Source organism: Aethalodelphis obliquidens, unplaced genomic scaffold (assembly GCF_003676395.1).
Source record: "Aethalodelphis obliquidens isolate GAN/ISIS:26980383/991018 unplaced genomic scaffold, ASM367639v1 scaffold11, whole genome shotgun sequence".
Classification (NCBI taxonomy): domain Eukaryota; kingdom Metazoa; phylum Chordata; class Mammalia; order Artiodactyla; family Delphinidae; genus Aethalodelphis; species Aethalodelphis obliquidens.
Genome location: NW_020837955.1, coordinates 7,997,476 through 8,014,335, shown reverse-complemented (window position 1 = coordinate 8,014,335; position 16,860 = coordinate 7,997,476). Strand labels below are relative to the sequence as shown.

Here is a 16,860-nt window from a genome sequence, read left to right as displayed (position 1 = left end):
TAACTTACTGAATGCCTGATAATAGAGATATAAAGTTACAGTCAATTATTAGAAAGTCCACATTAAGAACTCTTCTTCACCCACATATGTCATATTTGCCATAAAAAGTTTAATATACTATTAAATACAGGTATGTCAAGTGCAAATATTTTAAGATCTTTCCATTTACATATGTTTGCAAAGACATACATCACATCTAATTAATATCCTAAAAATAAAAGAAACAAAATAGAAACATCTGCTACTTATCAGACTCACTTACCCAGAGCCAGAAATACAAACAGAGGTAGAAAAGTAAAGAAGACTGAAAAGTGACATCAGAAATCAAACCATGCTACAACTTGGTAGTTCTAGAAACTTCTGAAGAAAGTAAAATTTGCGGTGATTAAAACAAACAAACAAAAAAACAGAAAGGGAATACTGGCATCAACAGTGGATGGTCTGCTACCATATGTACCTGTGTGACCCTGTTCAACTCACTTAACTTCTCTAGGCCTCAGATTCCCCATCAGTAAAATGAGAAGGTTGGACTAAATGTTCTCTTTCAGGTACTTTCCAGTCTATGATTCCATTAAATGGATGGGGGAATAAGGGAGTTAAAATATGTGCACCAAAAGCTACTCTCAACTAATAATGAGACAGTTCATTAACTTGGGGGTCCGATGTTTGGATATACAAAAACAAATAGGCAATCAACTCTCCAGGCTAGATACCAATGCCAACTTTAACCATAATAACACAAGTGACCCACAATACTGACAGTACAAACCTGAGCCCTAAATTCTAGAAGCAGGAAGCCATTGCATACAGGAATGAAAAGAATTTCCTTTCCTTTCTTTGGATATAATGTTAAACTCAAATAAAGTTTTGAAATAAGGCAGAATCTGTCTTTAGTATCTTTCTATCTTTAGTAGAGAGTCTGGGACTCTCTACATGCCCAGTACTAAGAGTCTAAGCCTGAGGTGACTCATTTAGTGGACTCCAGCTTTTGACAGTTCATGTCCTGTTTGGTTTTTTGTTTGAAACTTAACTTCTGAATCCAGTTGTTCAAAAACTACAAAACTTTGTGGTTTTTATTTTCCTCCACAGAAACACTCTGGCACCTGTAACAAGAGTTTTTGTAGGAGAGGTTAATCCAGAAAAGAGAAAGATACTCGCACAGATCATTTGTTAAGTTGGAACCCACCTAAACTTAAGTTTCTACAGCACCTTTTACTTTCTTTCATCTTACTTATTACCACTACACCGTACACACACACACACACCAGAATCTGACCATAATGGATTATCTGCCATATTCTAGACAATATTATTGCCAATAAGCTTCTTACACGCCATTCTCTCTGCCTGCACTGCCATTTCCCCTCCTCCTAAGCCTCAGGTCAACCTCTATGATTCTTTTCACCCCAGCTCAAACATGCCATTCTTTATGAAACCTTCCCTACGGGGTGCAATGCACTATTTTGACTGTTGTCTACACAGCTCTCTTCTATACAAGAGTTACCTCTTCTATAATACTTTGTCTACCTTTCACATTAGACTATAATTACCTGAGGAATGGAACTACATCTTATTCACCTCTGCACTAACAAAATGTTGTAGAATGTCTAACATGTAGCAAGCCCTCAATAAATGTTTGCTTCTTTGTTCATCTGAGGAAATCAGTGACAACTCACTAAGAGATAGAATACTAGTGTCTACTTCACTCTCAGGTCTTCTGAAGTCTTATTAGAGTACAAAGATCACTAAATTAAAGATAAAAAAGCAACATCCCACAAGCCAATAAGGCACAGAGAATCTTTCATTTTTTTGGTGAGTATCTGAAAGCCCACTGAATGCAGAAAAAATCCTTGTTCTTACATTTGATAAATAAACTCTACAGAAATTATAACAGTAAATTAGCATACATAACTTTAGATTAAAATTTTTTCCATTGCATAATTTATACATATCACATAGGAAAAATAAAAGCCAGGTAGAAACATAACACATTTTATGCACAATTTGTTTTTTTAATTAGAAAATGGTCAATATTTTGGGAAGGAAAAAATGGTCAAGAGCAAAAATGATAAGATATTTTCTTCACACTTTTCTTTCCTTCTTCTTCTATTTTACACCTCTACTCACAAAGTCAAAAGAAAAAATGAAAGGTTAAAGATAAGGTCAGCTAGCTGAATCAAGAGGCAATCCTTACATCCCTGCCCCAGACAAGAGAAACCACCCAATTCAACAATTTTAGTTAACTTATTTATTTTATATACAGTTAGAGAATATGCTAATAGCTTTTTCAATCAATTGATCTAGAGACACAGAATAAAATTATGTCTACTGTAGAAGCATCCCTCCATGGAAGATGGCATTAATGCTTTAGCAGAAGCTGTGTGTGAATTACACTTCAAGTTACCACATGGTTATGGGCCCAAAGATGGGCTAGATGCCAAGTCATTTAAAGCAGATCAAGTAACATGAATCTGTGCCAACATTGTTTTACCTCATCATTACACTTTCTAAATGACCTAACAATGCTCTCAATCAGACTTCTTGAACTAATTGTTTTAGGAATACAATTCTGTCAAAATATATCTTTACCTCATTCTAACAAGGAAATAACTTTCACTCAATAGTTATTTTAGAAGATATTTGCAAGCATACAAACAAGAAAACATACTTACAGATTGTATATCTTGTAATGGTTTTTATGCTTTGAATCCAAAAACCTTAAAACAAAACAAACAAACAAAAAGCCACCATTAACAAAAATGAGCTAACATTTGAAATTACATTACTACTATTGAGAAAAACCAAAAGACAGATTCTATTTTTCCTAATCTCAAATATCATTTAAGAAAAATAAATAAACTCCAATAAATAGTCTATCCATGGATTTAAACTAGTAATCAGGTCTTTCTTAATTATTACATTACACAGATTTATACAATCTGAAGTAAAGCCATAGCTCTTCATAAAATGAATATTTTCATAATCTCTCTTCAGCCTAACATAATGAGATTGAGTATTAAGAAATAACTTCTTTAAAAAGCAGCATTAGCATTTAGCTCAAGTTTACCTAGCTTATACAGTTTTGTGAGAAATAGTCACATGCAATCAAGAAATCTTAAAGATAATCCTGGAAATTCAGCCATCATTTTCTTTCAAACTAAAAACTTTTGATATTTGAAAGATGCAAGTAATAACTATTAGCTCTGTACAAAGTTTATTAAATATTTTCACATACATATTCTCATTTGATGCTCACAAACATCTGAGAGGTAGGTATCAAAGAAATTACAGGACTTGCCCAAGGTCATACAGCTAATACGTCAAAATAATACATCAAAAGACCAAAGACCTCTCCCCTCAACAATTAGTTAAGAAACTAAACAACTACAATTACAGCCAACACTTACTATATGCCAGGCACTATTTTAAATACTTTATGCATACAAATTTGTTTAATCCTGTAAGGTAGGTAATAGAGGGGTTAGAAAAGTATAAGGCTGAGGAAATAGAATAAATAGAAGAACAAATGGAAAACAGAAGAGAAGATTTTAGAAGATCTAAAGTCTAGGAGATTCAACATATGAATAGGCATCCCAGAGAAAAAAACAGAAAACACAGGAGAAGAAATCCAAGATATAATTCAAGAAAAATACCCAAAACTGAAGGCCATGAATTTCCAAACTGAAAGGGTATAATAAGTATTCAGCAATATTAAAACAGACCCAAATAAAGGCATACATATCTCACTGAAATTTCTGAATGCTGAAGACATAAACATAAGATCCTAGCTGCATGAGAGGAAACATGTTTCATAAAATGAATCTGGAATCTGAATAACATCATCCTTTTTAATGGCAATACCAGCAGCTAGAAAACAACTGGGCAAAACCTTCTGACTTAAAATTATTCCTAGCCTAGAATTCCATACCAAGATAGACTATAAAACAAGTGTGAATACATATATAATAAAGGCATTTTAAAATAAGCAAAGTCTCAAATAATTTTGCTTTCCACATATTCTCTCTCAGGAAGTTACTACAAGATGTGTTCCACCAAAACAAGGGTGGGAAACCGTGAAAGAAGATGACAAGTTCCAGAAACTGAAGAATCCAACGCATGAGAAGAAAAAGGAGAATCCCCAGAATGAATAGTGAAGGGACATCTCGATTAGACAGTCATACAGCAAGCCTAGAGAACGACTAATCCAGATTAGGGCAGACCGGAAGGTTCCTGGAGAAGATGAAATTGATATAATAAAAAATGTGCTCAAACATATATATTTATACAACTAGGAGTAAGTTTAGGGATGAATTAAAGTTAAGAATGTAGAAACTAACCGAGAGAGAGAGAGAAAGAGAGAGAGACAAAAGGAGGGAAGAAGGGATGGAGAGAGGGAGAATTGTAAATCCAGGGAAAACAAAATGTGTAGGAAAAACCAGTTATAATATACTGTATTGCTTAACTATGAATGACATTTATCTAGTCATAATGACATAAAAACCCAATGTTGATATAACCAAAATTACAATATACTACTGGAAGAATGGGAGAATGAAAATATGTGGTTGGGTTAAGAGGGAAAGAAAAAAAGAGTCCATAAACTTGAATGTGAAAAATTATGTTACACAGTAATACAAGCAGTACTTATAACTTTATCACTAACTGATATGTCATACTACAGTTGATGAAGATATCAAAATATTATTTACAATCAACACTGCAAAAATTAACAGTCATTAGACCTGCCAACAGATTTGATTTAAATGTGTTAATAACTATTATTATATAGATGTTTTAAAATATTTTATAACAATTATAACCAAAACTAATATAACAGGCACATTTATAATCCTATGAATTTTATTTTATGGATTTAAAATCATTTTAAGAAAGGGTTCATAAGCTTCACCAGACTGTCAAAAAGGTGCATGGCCTACGATTAAGAACTCTTGCCACAGGGCATAGGGAAACAAAGGAAAATAACTACCTTTTTTTTTTTGTGGCAGTGGTTGTTAATAAACCCTATAGAACTATTTGATTTTAGTATTTCATGTGTACAACTTTTTTAAAGTAAATATTTAAGGTATGTGTAACTTTTTATAATTCTTTGCTTTAACCCACTACTTCAACCAACCCAGGACGCACTGATTCTGCTACAGACTTCTACTGAGCTATAAATATACTACAGGAAAAAGTGGTTTGTTACAGACCCTTTCACTCCTGTCTGTTCCACCCTCTTTATCTTCTATATTCCTGTACCTTTTTCTCAGTTTTTACTTTTGGACTTTTCTTTAAATTGAGGTAAAAATTTACATACAGTGAAATAGACAGATCTTAGGTGTACAATTCTATAAGTTTTGTAACAACCACTCTAATCAAAATATAGAACACTTCTACCACCCCAGAAAATTCCCTCATGCCCGTTTACAGTCAAGCCCCACCAAGCTCTCAGGTAGCTACTACTATTACCATATATTAGTTTGGCCTTGTTCTTTAATTTCATGTAATTGTAATCATGTAATATGCATTCTTTTTAAACTGATTTCCTTCACTTAATGTTTTTCGAATTTACCCATGTTGTTACATGTATGGATAGTTCATTCTTTTTATTCTATTATTCCGCTGCATGAACATAACACCATTTGTTTATCCATTCTCCTTTGATGGATATCTGGGATGTTTACAGTTTGGGGTTATTATGAATAAAGTGCATAAGCATTCTCGTGCAAGTCTTTTGGGGGACATATGCTTTCATTTCCTTGAGTAAATAACAGCTAGGAGTAGAACTGCTGGGTCACAGAGGAGACAGGGTGCGTGCATATTTAACTCTATAAGAAACTACTGAACAGTTTTCAAAAGCAGCTATACCATTCTACAGTCCTACCAACATTTTAAGAGTTCCAGTTGCTCCACAGTCTCATCAATATTTGGTGTTGTCAGCTTTTTAAAATTCTAGTCCTTCATTTGTTTATTAGCCATTTTTACACTTTCTTCTTTGAAATGTCTGTTTAAGTCACTGGCTCATTTCTTCCCCCAACTGGATTATTTGTCTTTTTTATTATTGATTTATAGGAGTCTTTTATATATTCTGGGTATAAGTCCTTTGTCAGATATTTGCTCCTTGTGTATGACTTGCCTTTTCATTTCCTTAATATTGTGCTTTGAAAATCAACAAATTTAAATTTTGATAAAATCCAATATATCAAATTTTTCTTTTGTTTAGAACTTTGCATCCTCTCTGAGAAATCTTCCCCTACACATAAAGAATTCATAAAGATATTCTCTATGTTTTGTTCTAGAAGCTTTATACATACTTTTAGACTTTTCTCAGTTTCTATTTTAATTTGGTTGGAAATTTAGGTAAATATTATGGGTAATTAGAGTAACCAAAACATAGACAAATGATTTGAAGGACCGTGATCATAAAATTTAATAAACAACAACTCATTGCTACCTGCCATATCTTCCACCATAGGTTTCTTCTGAGAGAAAATGAATAAGTAAAAAATGATCTACAAAATACAATTTTCTCACGGACAGTCTACAATGTAAATGTGAGCAGAGGGGGGGGAAAGGTATTTTGGAGAATTAACAGTTCATTTTTAGTTCATTCTGAGTCTGGTAACTATGTTTTGAATCTAAATACATAAACCAATACTATATTAATAGGTATGTACACATCCCATTGCCCATCTCCAAGGAATACTATTCACATGTGGCAGCCCTTCGTACACTTAAACTGGAGTCTAAAGGACTGACAGAACACATACCAAAATGATCACAGTGGCTATCCTGGGTTTTCAGGGCAAGATGGAGGCTTTCATGATTTACTTTCAACAATTTACTTCTACAATTTTGTTGTTAAAACATAAGCACATACTACTTTCAAAAGAAAAAAGTTTTCTGTCCTAATGTATTTTCCCAAAAAAGTAAGAACTGATGAAATTATATCACACTATGTTTTACCTCCAAAAAGTGAGCTTCATTAAAAGTCTAGGTTCTTTTAAACAGTATTTTTTAGAGTTTACATAAAATTAATATTTTCATATACTATTTTTAAAGTAGAAAAAACAAGGATCAAAGCTTTTTTCAATGTGATAACAGTCCTCCTTGAGAAATAATTAGTTTTAATGATTCATGCAATTCCTATTTATAAAGACTCATGAGGTTTTTCTTAATTATATTTTCATTCATACTGAGCCTGTCCTGAGGATGTTAAAAAAAAGAAATTATTGGCACACACTGTATGCCAAAATCACAAATCTAACATCAGTGAGAAATGATGTCAACAAAACAGAAACAATTCATTAAAATGCTGGTAACGTGTTATCTCTTTAAATCCCTCCTAGAGGTTCCAGCCATGGAAAGCCTATTCTTCAATTTCATCAGGACACGTCATATGTTACTTTAGCTAGGTGTCTAAAATGTATATTCAAAGCCAACTTTTATCCTCTTTTAACTTTCAAGTATTATTTATTATGGGCACAACTGCTAAGAATTTCTGCTTCCCAATCCTTTATTTTTCTACATTCCATTCAGGAAGTACTAAAGGCTTCCTAAATAAACAGCCTCATTTGATGCCTTATAACACACATTTAAAAATAAAATCACTTCACTTCTAGAAAAGAAAAGTATCTATTAGGGTAACCTTTCATTAAATTAAATATCCCACAAAATAATACTGATTGACCTAGTAAAATGGAAATACATTAGAGATGGTAAATAGGTGTCAAACTAGTAGTGGCTTGTTGAGGGGTAATGTTAAGGCTATTAAAACAGGTTGGAGACTGGGAAAGAATATCTGCCATTAGTGAGGGAGAGAGAATAAAATAAAAATTTTCACTTTATTTGCCATTTCTAGAGAACATCAATACAAATATATGGGTAAAATTCAGTAAAAAGCAAAATTTGAACATTATAAATTATTATACAGTAGCAAAGTTATTGTAACCAGATTAAAGTTCTATTATGAATAGGCCTTAAATAACTTTGTTCTAAAAATCTTTTTTTATACTGGCATTCAATATAAAGGGGCCATCTCTTAAAATTTTTCTTACAGGAGCATGTATATACTTTTGACCATTAAAGAGTATCTGGTACAGGAGTTTTCCTCTTGTAAATAACTGTAAAACTGGGCAAAATGTATGAGACACTAAACAAAAGGTAGCATGGGCTTATGATCCCTAGGGAAAAAGAAACATGAGGTTACCCCGTGGCTGCCTTGTTTTCAGGTTGGAGACTCTTTTCTGACACAGCAGAAGGAAGTAGCACAAATGGAACAAAGGTTTCACTGAGGTATACAGGCAGAGATTGGAGTTGGGTGGTAAAGCAGCTAGAGTTTGTGGAAGAGGGTAGCAGAAAAAGGAGGATGAACAGACAGAGGGACTTCGAAGTGTGTATGGAAATTCACCTCAGGGCCTTGGCCATGGGTTGGGCTGCATATGTGCAGAATCTGGAAGCATAATGGAGATGACACCAGAGATAGCACAGCTCTAGGAGAAGGAGTTCTGGTCCAGCCAGAGTGGAGAGACCTCACTGAGGAACTCACGTATTCAGCTGAGAACCCAGAAAGGCCACACGTTAGGAGTAAGGATCATGCCCTGAACAAAAGACAAAACTCAAATCGGCCTGCCTTAACAAAGCAAACCAAACCTGATAATACAAGAAGATTAACCATTAATTTAAATGCCTGACAAAATGAAACTCAGCACCCTTAAATTAACATTCAGACTCCCTACAACATATCACCCACAACATTCATCATACAATTAAAACTTATTAGACATGCAAAGCAGGAAAACATGACCTATGACCAAGGGAAAAAAAGCAGTCAGTGGAAACCAACACCAAGACAAACCAGATGTTAGAATTAGCAGACACGGACTTTGAAGCAGCTATTATAAATATATATGGGAATGTAAAGGAAAATGATTATAGCAAATGAAAAGACAAATCTCAGCAAAGACACAGAGACTATAAAAGACAGAAATTCTGGGTCTCAAAAGTACAGTATCTGAAAAGAAAAAAATCTACTTGCATGGTCTTAATGGAAGACTGGGAACTGCAGAAGAAAGATGTGGCAGATTGTATTTTCTAAGAATGACTACATCTCCCATCCCACATGCTCTTCATACAACATAACCTTAACACTGTTCCTATCAAGTGATGGGGTCTATGGTCCCTCCCCCTTGAACTTGGGCACACCTTTGTGACTGCCTCAACCAACACAGTATGGGCAGAAGTGACATAAAGCTATTTCTAAGGCTAGGTCATAAAAATGCCATGCACTTTTACCCATGCACTTCATTCTTAACAAGCTGCCATGCTATGAGGAAGCCCAAACTAGCCTACATGGAAAGGCCAAGTATAGGGGTTCCGGCCAACAGCCCAACTAAAGACCCAGATAAGGACTGCATTTACCAGACATGTGAGTGAAAACACCTTCAGATGATTCAGCCCCCAACGTGCCAACTCATCTCCAGTCACTGAGTCTTCCCAACTAAGGCCCCAGACACTGTGGAGCAGAAACAAGCCACCTCCACCATGCCTTGTCTGAATTCCTGACTCACTTAATCTGTGAGTATAAAATAAATAAATGGTCTATGCTATTTATGTTTAGAGGTGGTTTGTTATGCATAAATATTTGCTGGAAAATAAAGATATGAATTTGACCAAAGATTAGTAGTAATTATCTAACCTGAAGAACAGAAGAAAGAAATTGAAAAAAATTTTAAAGACATCACAGCCGGAAACTCCCCACCCATGGTGTAAAACATTAACTTAGAGATACTAGAAGCTCAATAAACTTCAAGTAAGACAAATATAAAAAGAACCACACTATGCATATCATGATCAAAACCACTGAAAACCAAAGACAAACGGAAAAAAACAAAAGGAGTCAAAGAAAAAGACACATTATGTATAGGAGAATACCAGTCTGAATAATGGCTGACTTCTCATCAAATCTAATGAAGTGCTGAAAAGCAAAAAAAAAAAAAAGCCATCCCAGAAGTCTATATCCAGCAAAATGCCCTTCAAAAACAATCAACATAAGCTGAGAGGATCTGTCGCCAGCAGACTTGCCCACAGGCTGAAGGGAACTAATTCCAGATGAAAAGTGAGTCTACAGAAAGAAACAAAAAGCATCAGAAATAGTAAATATAGGAATAAATATAAAAGGACATCTTTTTCTTCTCTTGATTCCACTGAAAGACAACTGACTGTTTAAAGCAAATAAAATAACACTGTATTCTGGGGTTTATTACACACATAGATATAAAATCATACCAAAAAATTGAGGCAAGCAGAATTTTACTGTTGTAGGGCTCTTATATTTTAATGGGAACTGTAATAAGCTAAGAATGTGTTCTATAATACCTAGAACAAACTCTAAATATATATATATTTATACATACAAATAAAAAGTCAATAGAAGAATTTAAATTGAATACCTGAAAATATTCTATTAACCCCAAAGAGGACAGAAAAAGAGGAATGGAGAGAATGAGAATGAAACAGGAATGAATGAACAACTAAACACAAATAGAAAGATGTTGTCTTAAATAAAACATATTACTCATTATATTAAATATAAATGGACTAAACACTCCAATTAAGCAAGTTGGTGATTGGGGATTTCCTTGGTGGCTCATTGTTAAGAATCCACCTGCCAGTGCAGGGGACACAGGTTCGATCCCTGGTCCAGGAAGAACCCACATGCCGTGGAGAAACTAAGCCCGTGCACCACAACTACTGAGCCTGCGCTCTAGAGCCCACGAGCCACAACTACTGAGCCTGCGAGCCACAGCTACTGAAGCCTGCACACCTAGAGCCCATGCTCCACAACAAGATAAGCCACCGCAATGAGAAGCTTGCACACCACAATGAAGAGCAGCTCCCACTCGCTGCAACTAGAGAAAGCCTGCACGCAGCAACAAAGACCCAACTCAGCCAAAAAAAAAAAAAAAAAGTCAGTGATTACAAAGCAAGTTCAAAACTGACCTTCATATTTCTTCATGAAATATAGTACATATAAATGTTTACATATACTTGCTACACAAGTTGTCACACTCTACAAATTAATATACTATGCAATGTTCAACTCTGAAGAAGACAAGATTACATAAATCAAATGCAAAACTCAATCTAGATGCTCTATACATTAACACCATGCTACTGAACTCATTGTAGTAGAGGAGAAAAAATCTAGGTTGCAAGATAAGCTTTATACTGACTCTTAGAAGGCATAAGAAACTCAGTTATTACTTTGAAGTTACTGGTGGTCCAGAGTCTAACCCTCTACCTTTCAGGGTTAGACTTGATCCTGTTAGTATATTGAGTGGGTTATTCCCCCCCTCCCCAGGGACAAATTAAAACCCATATCATATGACTGATGTATAAATATCACAATGATCATAATGGCAATATACTAATTTATTGAAAAATCCAACTGCCATAAGAACTAAATTATTCATATCTTTATGACCATATCTCACCATAAGCAGACCTGAGAACTGAAATCAGAATGTTGCTGAATAAATGTGGAATCAAACAAGAGAAGTTAGTTAAATGAAGCAATTTTTAATAGACTAAGATATTCTGATGTTTCCATCTCCACAAAAGGAATGGTTTTGCCAAAAATATCTAAAGTTCATTGGCTAAGGCTTCCTTTCTCTTGGCAGTGCTTTTTCCATGTTTCAATAGCTAACCAATCCTTCTTTTCACCGAAAGGCTTTATGTTGACAAACTAAATAAACTCCACTGCATTAAACTGAAGTCTTACTGTAAGGCCTGAGAGTCATTCTGTTTTTTAAAGGTGAACTGGTATATTTCTGCTTGGTGCCAGTACTTACTGATATTAAGGTCTATATTATTAGAGCTGGGAACTGATAAAAATTCATCCAACAAATATTTATTGAACACCTGCAATGTGACAGCACTACTGTGGATACATTGGTAACAAAACTCCAAGTAGGAACAACCACAATCATAATAACAATTGCTCCTAGCAGCTTGAGAAAAACCCATCAGCAAACCCCCTTTCAAGGTATCCCATTCAGAAAATAGCCTAAGAACACTAGATAGCTCTTACTAATTCAGAAATAGGCTAAAAAGAAAAATAATTACTTATTTGCTACATTTTTCTGTAGGTGAGTCACTATTTCGTAACCATTTTTAATTCATCTGCTGTATCCATGTTGAATCAACATTTGCCCTTAGAACCCTAACATACCTACAATTACTACTGCTACTACTAAAACATGAAATTGGATTGTTGTTTTTCTTTTTAACACATAAATTATATCTGCCTTAATCCCATTAACACAGACAAACTGCAAATATTCTAGCCCTTGACTATTTCCTTCTAGTCATCTTCAGGTTGTCAGAATTAAAATCAGTCATATATCGGACACAAGGAAAGTATCTTGTGGAAAATGTACTTTTCACTCTTGCCTGCACAGTAGTACTTTCTCCTACATTATCTCAAGTTAAATAGAAGAGCAAAAATAAGAGCTTTATATTATATTCAGGTGAAAGGTAGTAATCCCCAGAACTAAAGAAAATCTATTCTATCTAAAGAGGTATAAAATTAGAAGGAAAAGAAATAAACAGTGTAGTAAGTAATCTATAACCCACTGAAAAAAATTCAGAAGGCTATTAAAAATATTATGAATAAGAAACCACCAAACATTTCTCTGAAGAAGTTGTATCATCTTGTGCTTTTACATGGATAAGAGTTCCAGTTGATCTACATCCTTGCCAACCCATTAGCCCTTTAAGTTTTAGCCACCCCATTAAATATGAAATAGGATCTCACTGCGTTTTAATTTTCATTTTCCTGATGATTGAGTTTGAATTTTTCATATGCTTATTGATCATTTATAAATCTTCTTTTAAAAAGTTTCTGTTCAGATCTTTTGCCCTTTATGGGGTTGTCCTCTTATGAATTTGTAACAGCATCTTTATACTGTGTTGAATTCAAGTCCTTTGTCAGATATATGCACTGCAAATATTCCTCCCAGACTGTGGCTGCTTTTTTATTCACTAATGGTGTCTTTCAAAAAACAGAAGTATTTAATGTTGATGAAGTTCACTTTGTCAATTTTTTCTTATACGGTTAATTTTGTATGTACTAAGAAATCTTTGACTAAACAAAAAGTCACAAAGATTTTCTTCTTTGGTGTTTTTATCTAGAAGTTTTATAGTTTTACATTTTCTTTTATGTTTCCATCTATAATCCATTTTAAGTTAATTTATGTGTACAGGCATACCTCAGAGATATTTTGAGTTTGGTTCCAGACGACTACAATAAAGCAGATATAGCAACAAAGCAAATCACATGAAATTTCTGGTATCCCAGTGCATATATAAAAGTTATGTTTGCACTGTACTATAGTCTATTAAGTGTGCAATAACAGCATTATGTCTAAAAAAAACAATGTACCTACCTTAACTTAAAAATACCTTATTGCTAAAAAATGCTAAACATCACTTGACAACTCAGGGCTGCCATAAACCTTCAATTTTAAAAAAAAAAAAAAAAAAAAAAAAAAAATGCAGTATTTGTGAAGTGCAATAAAGTGAAGCATAACAAAATGAGGTATGCCTGTATGATGAGAAAGGTTCATTTTACTTTTCATACTGACTTACAGTTGTTCCAGCTTCATTTGTTAATAAGCCTTTGTCAATTAATGTATATGTGAGTTTTTCTGGAATCTCTATTTTGCTCCATTGATCTACACTATATGACCCAGCAATTCTACTCATAGGTAGCCAACAGAAATGAAAATATATGTCCACAAAAGTCTTGCCCATGAATACTCATAGCGGCTTTGTTCATAATAGACCCAAACTGAAAACAACCTGAATATCCATCACAGGGGAATGGATAAATAAATTATATCATATCCATAAAATGGAATACCACTCAGCAATAAAAAGAACCAAATTACTAATAAAAGCAACAACAGGGATGAATTTCAAAACTATTATGCTAAAAGAAGCCAGACACAAAACACTACATACTGTATGACTACATTTATATAAAATTCTAGAACAGGCAAAACTTATCTACAGTGAGAGAAGACAAATTTAGAGATTGCCTGGAACCAGGGCTGGGGACTGATTGCAAAGGGGCATTAAGAAACTTTTTATGGTAATAGAAATGTTCTAAATCTTGATTGTGGTGATGTTTACACGGGCATATATATGTCAAAACTCAGTGAAGTGTACACTTAAAAAAGGTACATGTTGCATATAAATTATACCTTAAAAAATTGGTTTTTAAGAGTAATATGATTATAAGCATCAATTTATAAAATGCAACCCACCTCAAAAAATCTCAAATTTATTTTGATTAATAGCAGACATAGCAATAGAAGGAGCACATCATCTTCAGGAATTAGAACTTTTTTGAATGAAAAGCAAAATGGCACTGTCTAGAATAGTAGTCCAATAGAACTTTCCACAATGATGGAAATGTTCTATATCTGTGCTGTCCAACACAGTAGACACTAGCCACATGTAGCTACTGAGCACTTGAAATGTGACTGGTGCAAAGGAAAATGAATGAGTAAATTTATTTTTAATGAATGTAAATTTAATCATAATCAGCTACATGTGGCTAGTGGCTACCATATTGGATAGCATAAGTCTAAAAGATGTATCTATGAAAAAATCCACTGGAATACAATGCACATGCTTCTTAGAAAGGAAACAGAAATGGGTATATTCTTGGGATAGAGAATAAAATTGAAACAGAAGAAAGATACAGTAATAACTGGGGACTTCACAACTGTCAAAATATCCACTGAAAAAGGTATTTTCAACTATATGCAATTTTCTAACAAATTCTTGATATTTTTTTAATAATTTTCTTTTATCAGTAGACTAATAAAGAAGGGAACTACAATTTGGACACATTTCTAACCAAGAATGAGGAACAAGTTTGAGTGGAAATGCCAGGAAACAGGGAGAAAGTGTTCATATAATTTTAGAATTTACGTCAGACAAGGAAGGAAATACTGGCATAGTTAGATATGATACAGATCAGTAAAACGGATTTCAAAAGCTTCATTTAAATAACAGGCTATGAATTCATAACTCAATATCTAAAAGGAAAGACCATAGAGAGGCTTTAAAAACTAAAATTCTGTATAAACAATTACAAATGACTCTAGTTTAAAAAAGACAAAAGAGGAAAAACAGAAATTATCTAAGACCAATAAACATAGCTGCAGAGAATTTACCCACAACGTTATTTTAAAAATAAACAAACAAATAAATACATACCGCCAGAAAAAAGGAGGGAAATAGTTATAGATGAACATAAAAGAGTAACATATATAAAGGAACATAAAAATGGAAAAGACAAAAGAAAAGGCTTGGAGTGCGGGGCAATGTTTAGACTAAAAAAAGAACAATAAATAAGGTAGAATGCCATGAGTTAGACAGCTGTATAATGCTAGAGGTAGAAAAAAAGCAGGAACTCCTAAATCTCCTTTTCACTTCTATCTTCTCTGTCCAAGAGAATATTGCTCTGATTCAATAACTCAAGAGCGATTGGTACATGATATTTCTCTGGATTAAAAGCATTTTTTATTTGCAATTTAAGCAAGGCTATCTCTTAAAGAACATTTCTTAACAAACAGCTATCAACAAAAATCTCTGCTATTCCATGATTATACATATTAGTAGAGAAGACCGTTAACAATAAATAATTCAAACAGAAATAATCCACTAAGCTCTTTATCACTGCTTCATCTGAATCTTGTAGTTGTAAAATTCAAATGGCAAGAGTGGCATAGCATTATAAAAATGGTCTGAAGAAACGGTACCACTAATTTGCTAATTTTCAAAAAGTTCATAAAAATCATTAAGAAAAAAAATAATAATAGGGTGGTATACACAAACAAAACAAGGAAAAATCTGTTAAGACCAATAAAGATTACCAAGTTGTTTAACCTCAAAAAGAAATGCAATCAAAAATCAAATTACAACAAATAGTAAAAAGTTTTAAGTTTCATAATATTCAGTTCACCAAGACTGTGAGAGGGGCAAGACTCATACATGTTGGTGAGAATATAAAATGATACCATTTTTTAGTTTAAACCATGGACCCACTGGACCCACTGCAAAGAATTTACCTTAAGGATTATAAGTACTTGGAAAAGGACACCAAGATAAATGTGTGAAGCTTTTCATTAGAGCACTGTTTTCAATAGCAATAACTGGAAATACCCTAAAAGATGTATCTGGGCAGGCTGTTTATTATGGTATGATCATAAAATGGAATAAAAGACAACCAATAAAATAATCAATTATATCTCCACACCAATATGGAAAATTCCTAAGTATGTTAAATGAAAAAAGAATATGCAGTATGTTCTCATTTGTAATTCTTTAAAAAGTGAGTATAAGATGAAAACAATTTTTTAAAGAATATGTGGAACTTTTAATTGTAGATATCTTTGGGAAGAGGGTCTGAGGGTGGGACGTGTAAAATAGGAGAAATCTGTAGGGGATATTTGCCATCTCTAGGCTGCTGAGCATCCAAAACCATTCCATTTTGGAGAATTTCAAGAGATGAGAAGCAAATACACCCTTCCCCATCTTGCTCGCATCACATGTACAACGTCTAAGATCAGTTATGTCCTTGTGTTCTGAACACTGAATCCCGGTAGTGAGAGCAAGGTGCGGAGTAGTCAGAGATTATTCAGAGAGCTCTCCAGAGGAACTTAAAGTTTATGAGCACAGCCACCAATATCCAGTCATGGTGGCAGTATCTGGGACAGCAAATATCCAAGCAGCAATGTCCTCAGCATAGGATACTCTTATTATAACCTCTTGACTATGCCCTGC

General features: G+C 33.8%; 1 protein-coding gene across 2 annotated transcripts in view; it reads right to left on the bottom strand.

The window, feature by feature from the left end:
• Positions 1-16,860, bottom strand: part of PTEN (phosphatase and tensin homolog) — a 91,734-nt gene that overhangs the window by 37,592 nt on the left and 37,282 nt on the right. The window contains exon 3 of one of the 2 annotated variants that reach the window (XM_027111936.1): positions 2,673-2,717. The exons of the other annotated variant lie outside the window; for it this stretch is intronic. Within the exon in view, the coding sequence (XP_026967737.1) occupies positions 2,673-2,717 (45 nt within the window). The remainder of the gene's footprint in view (positions 1-2,672; positions 2,718-16,860) is intronic. 2 annotated transcript variants of the gene reach the window in all.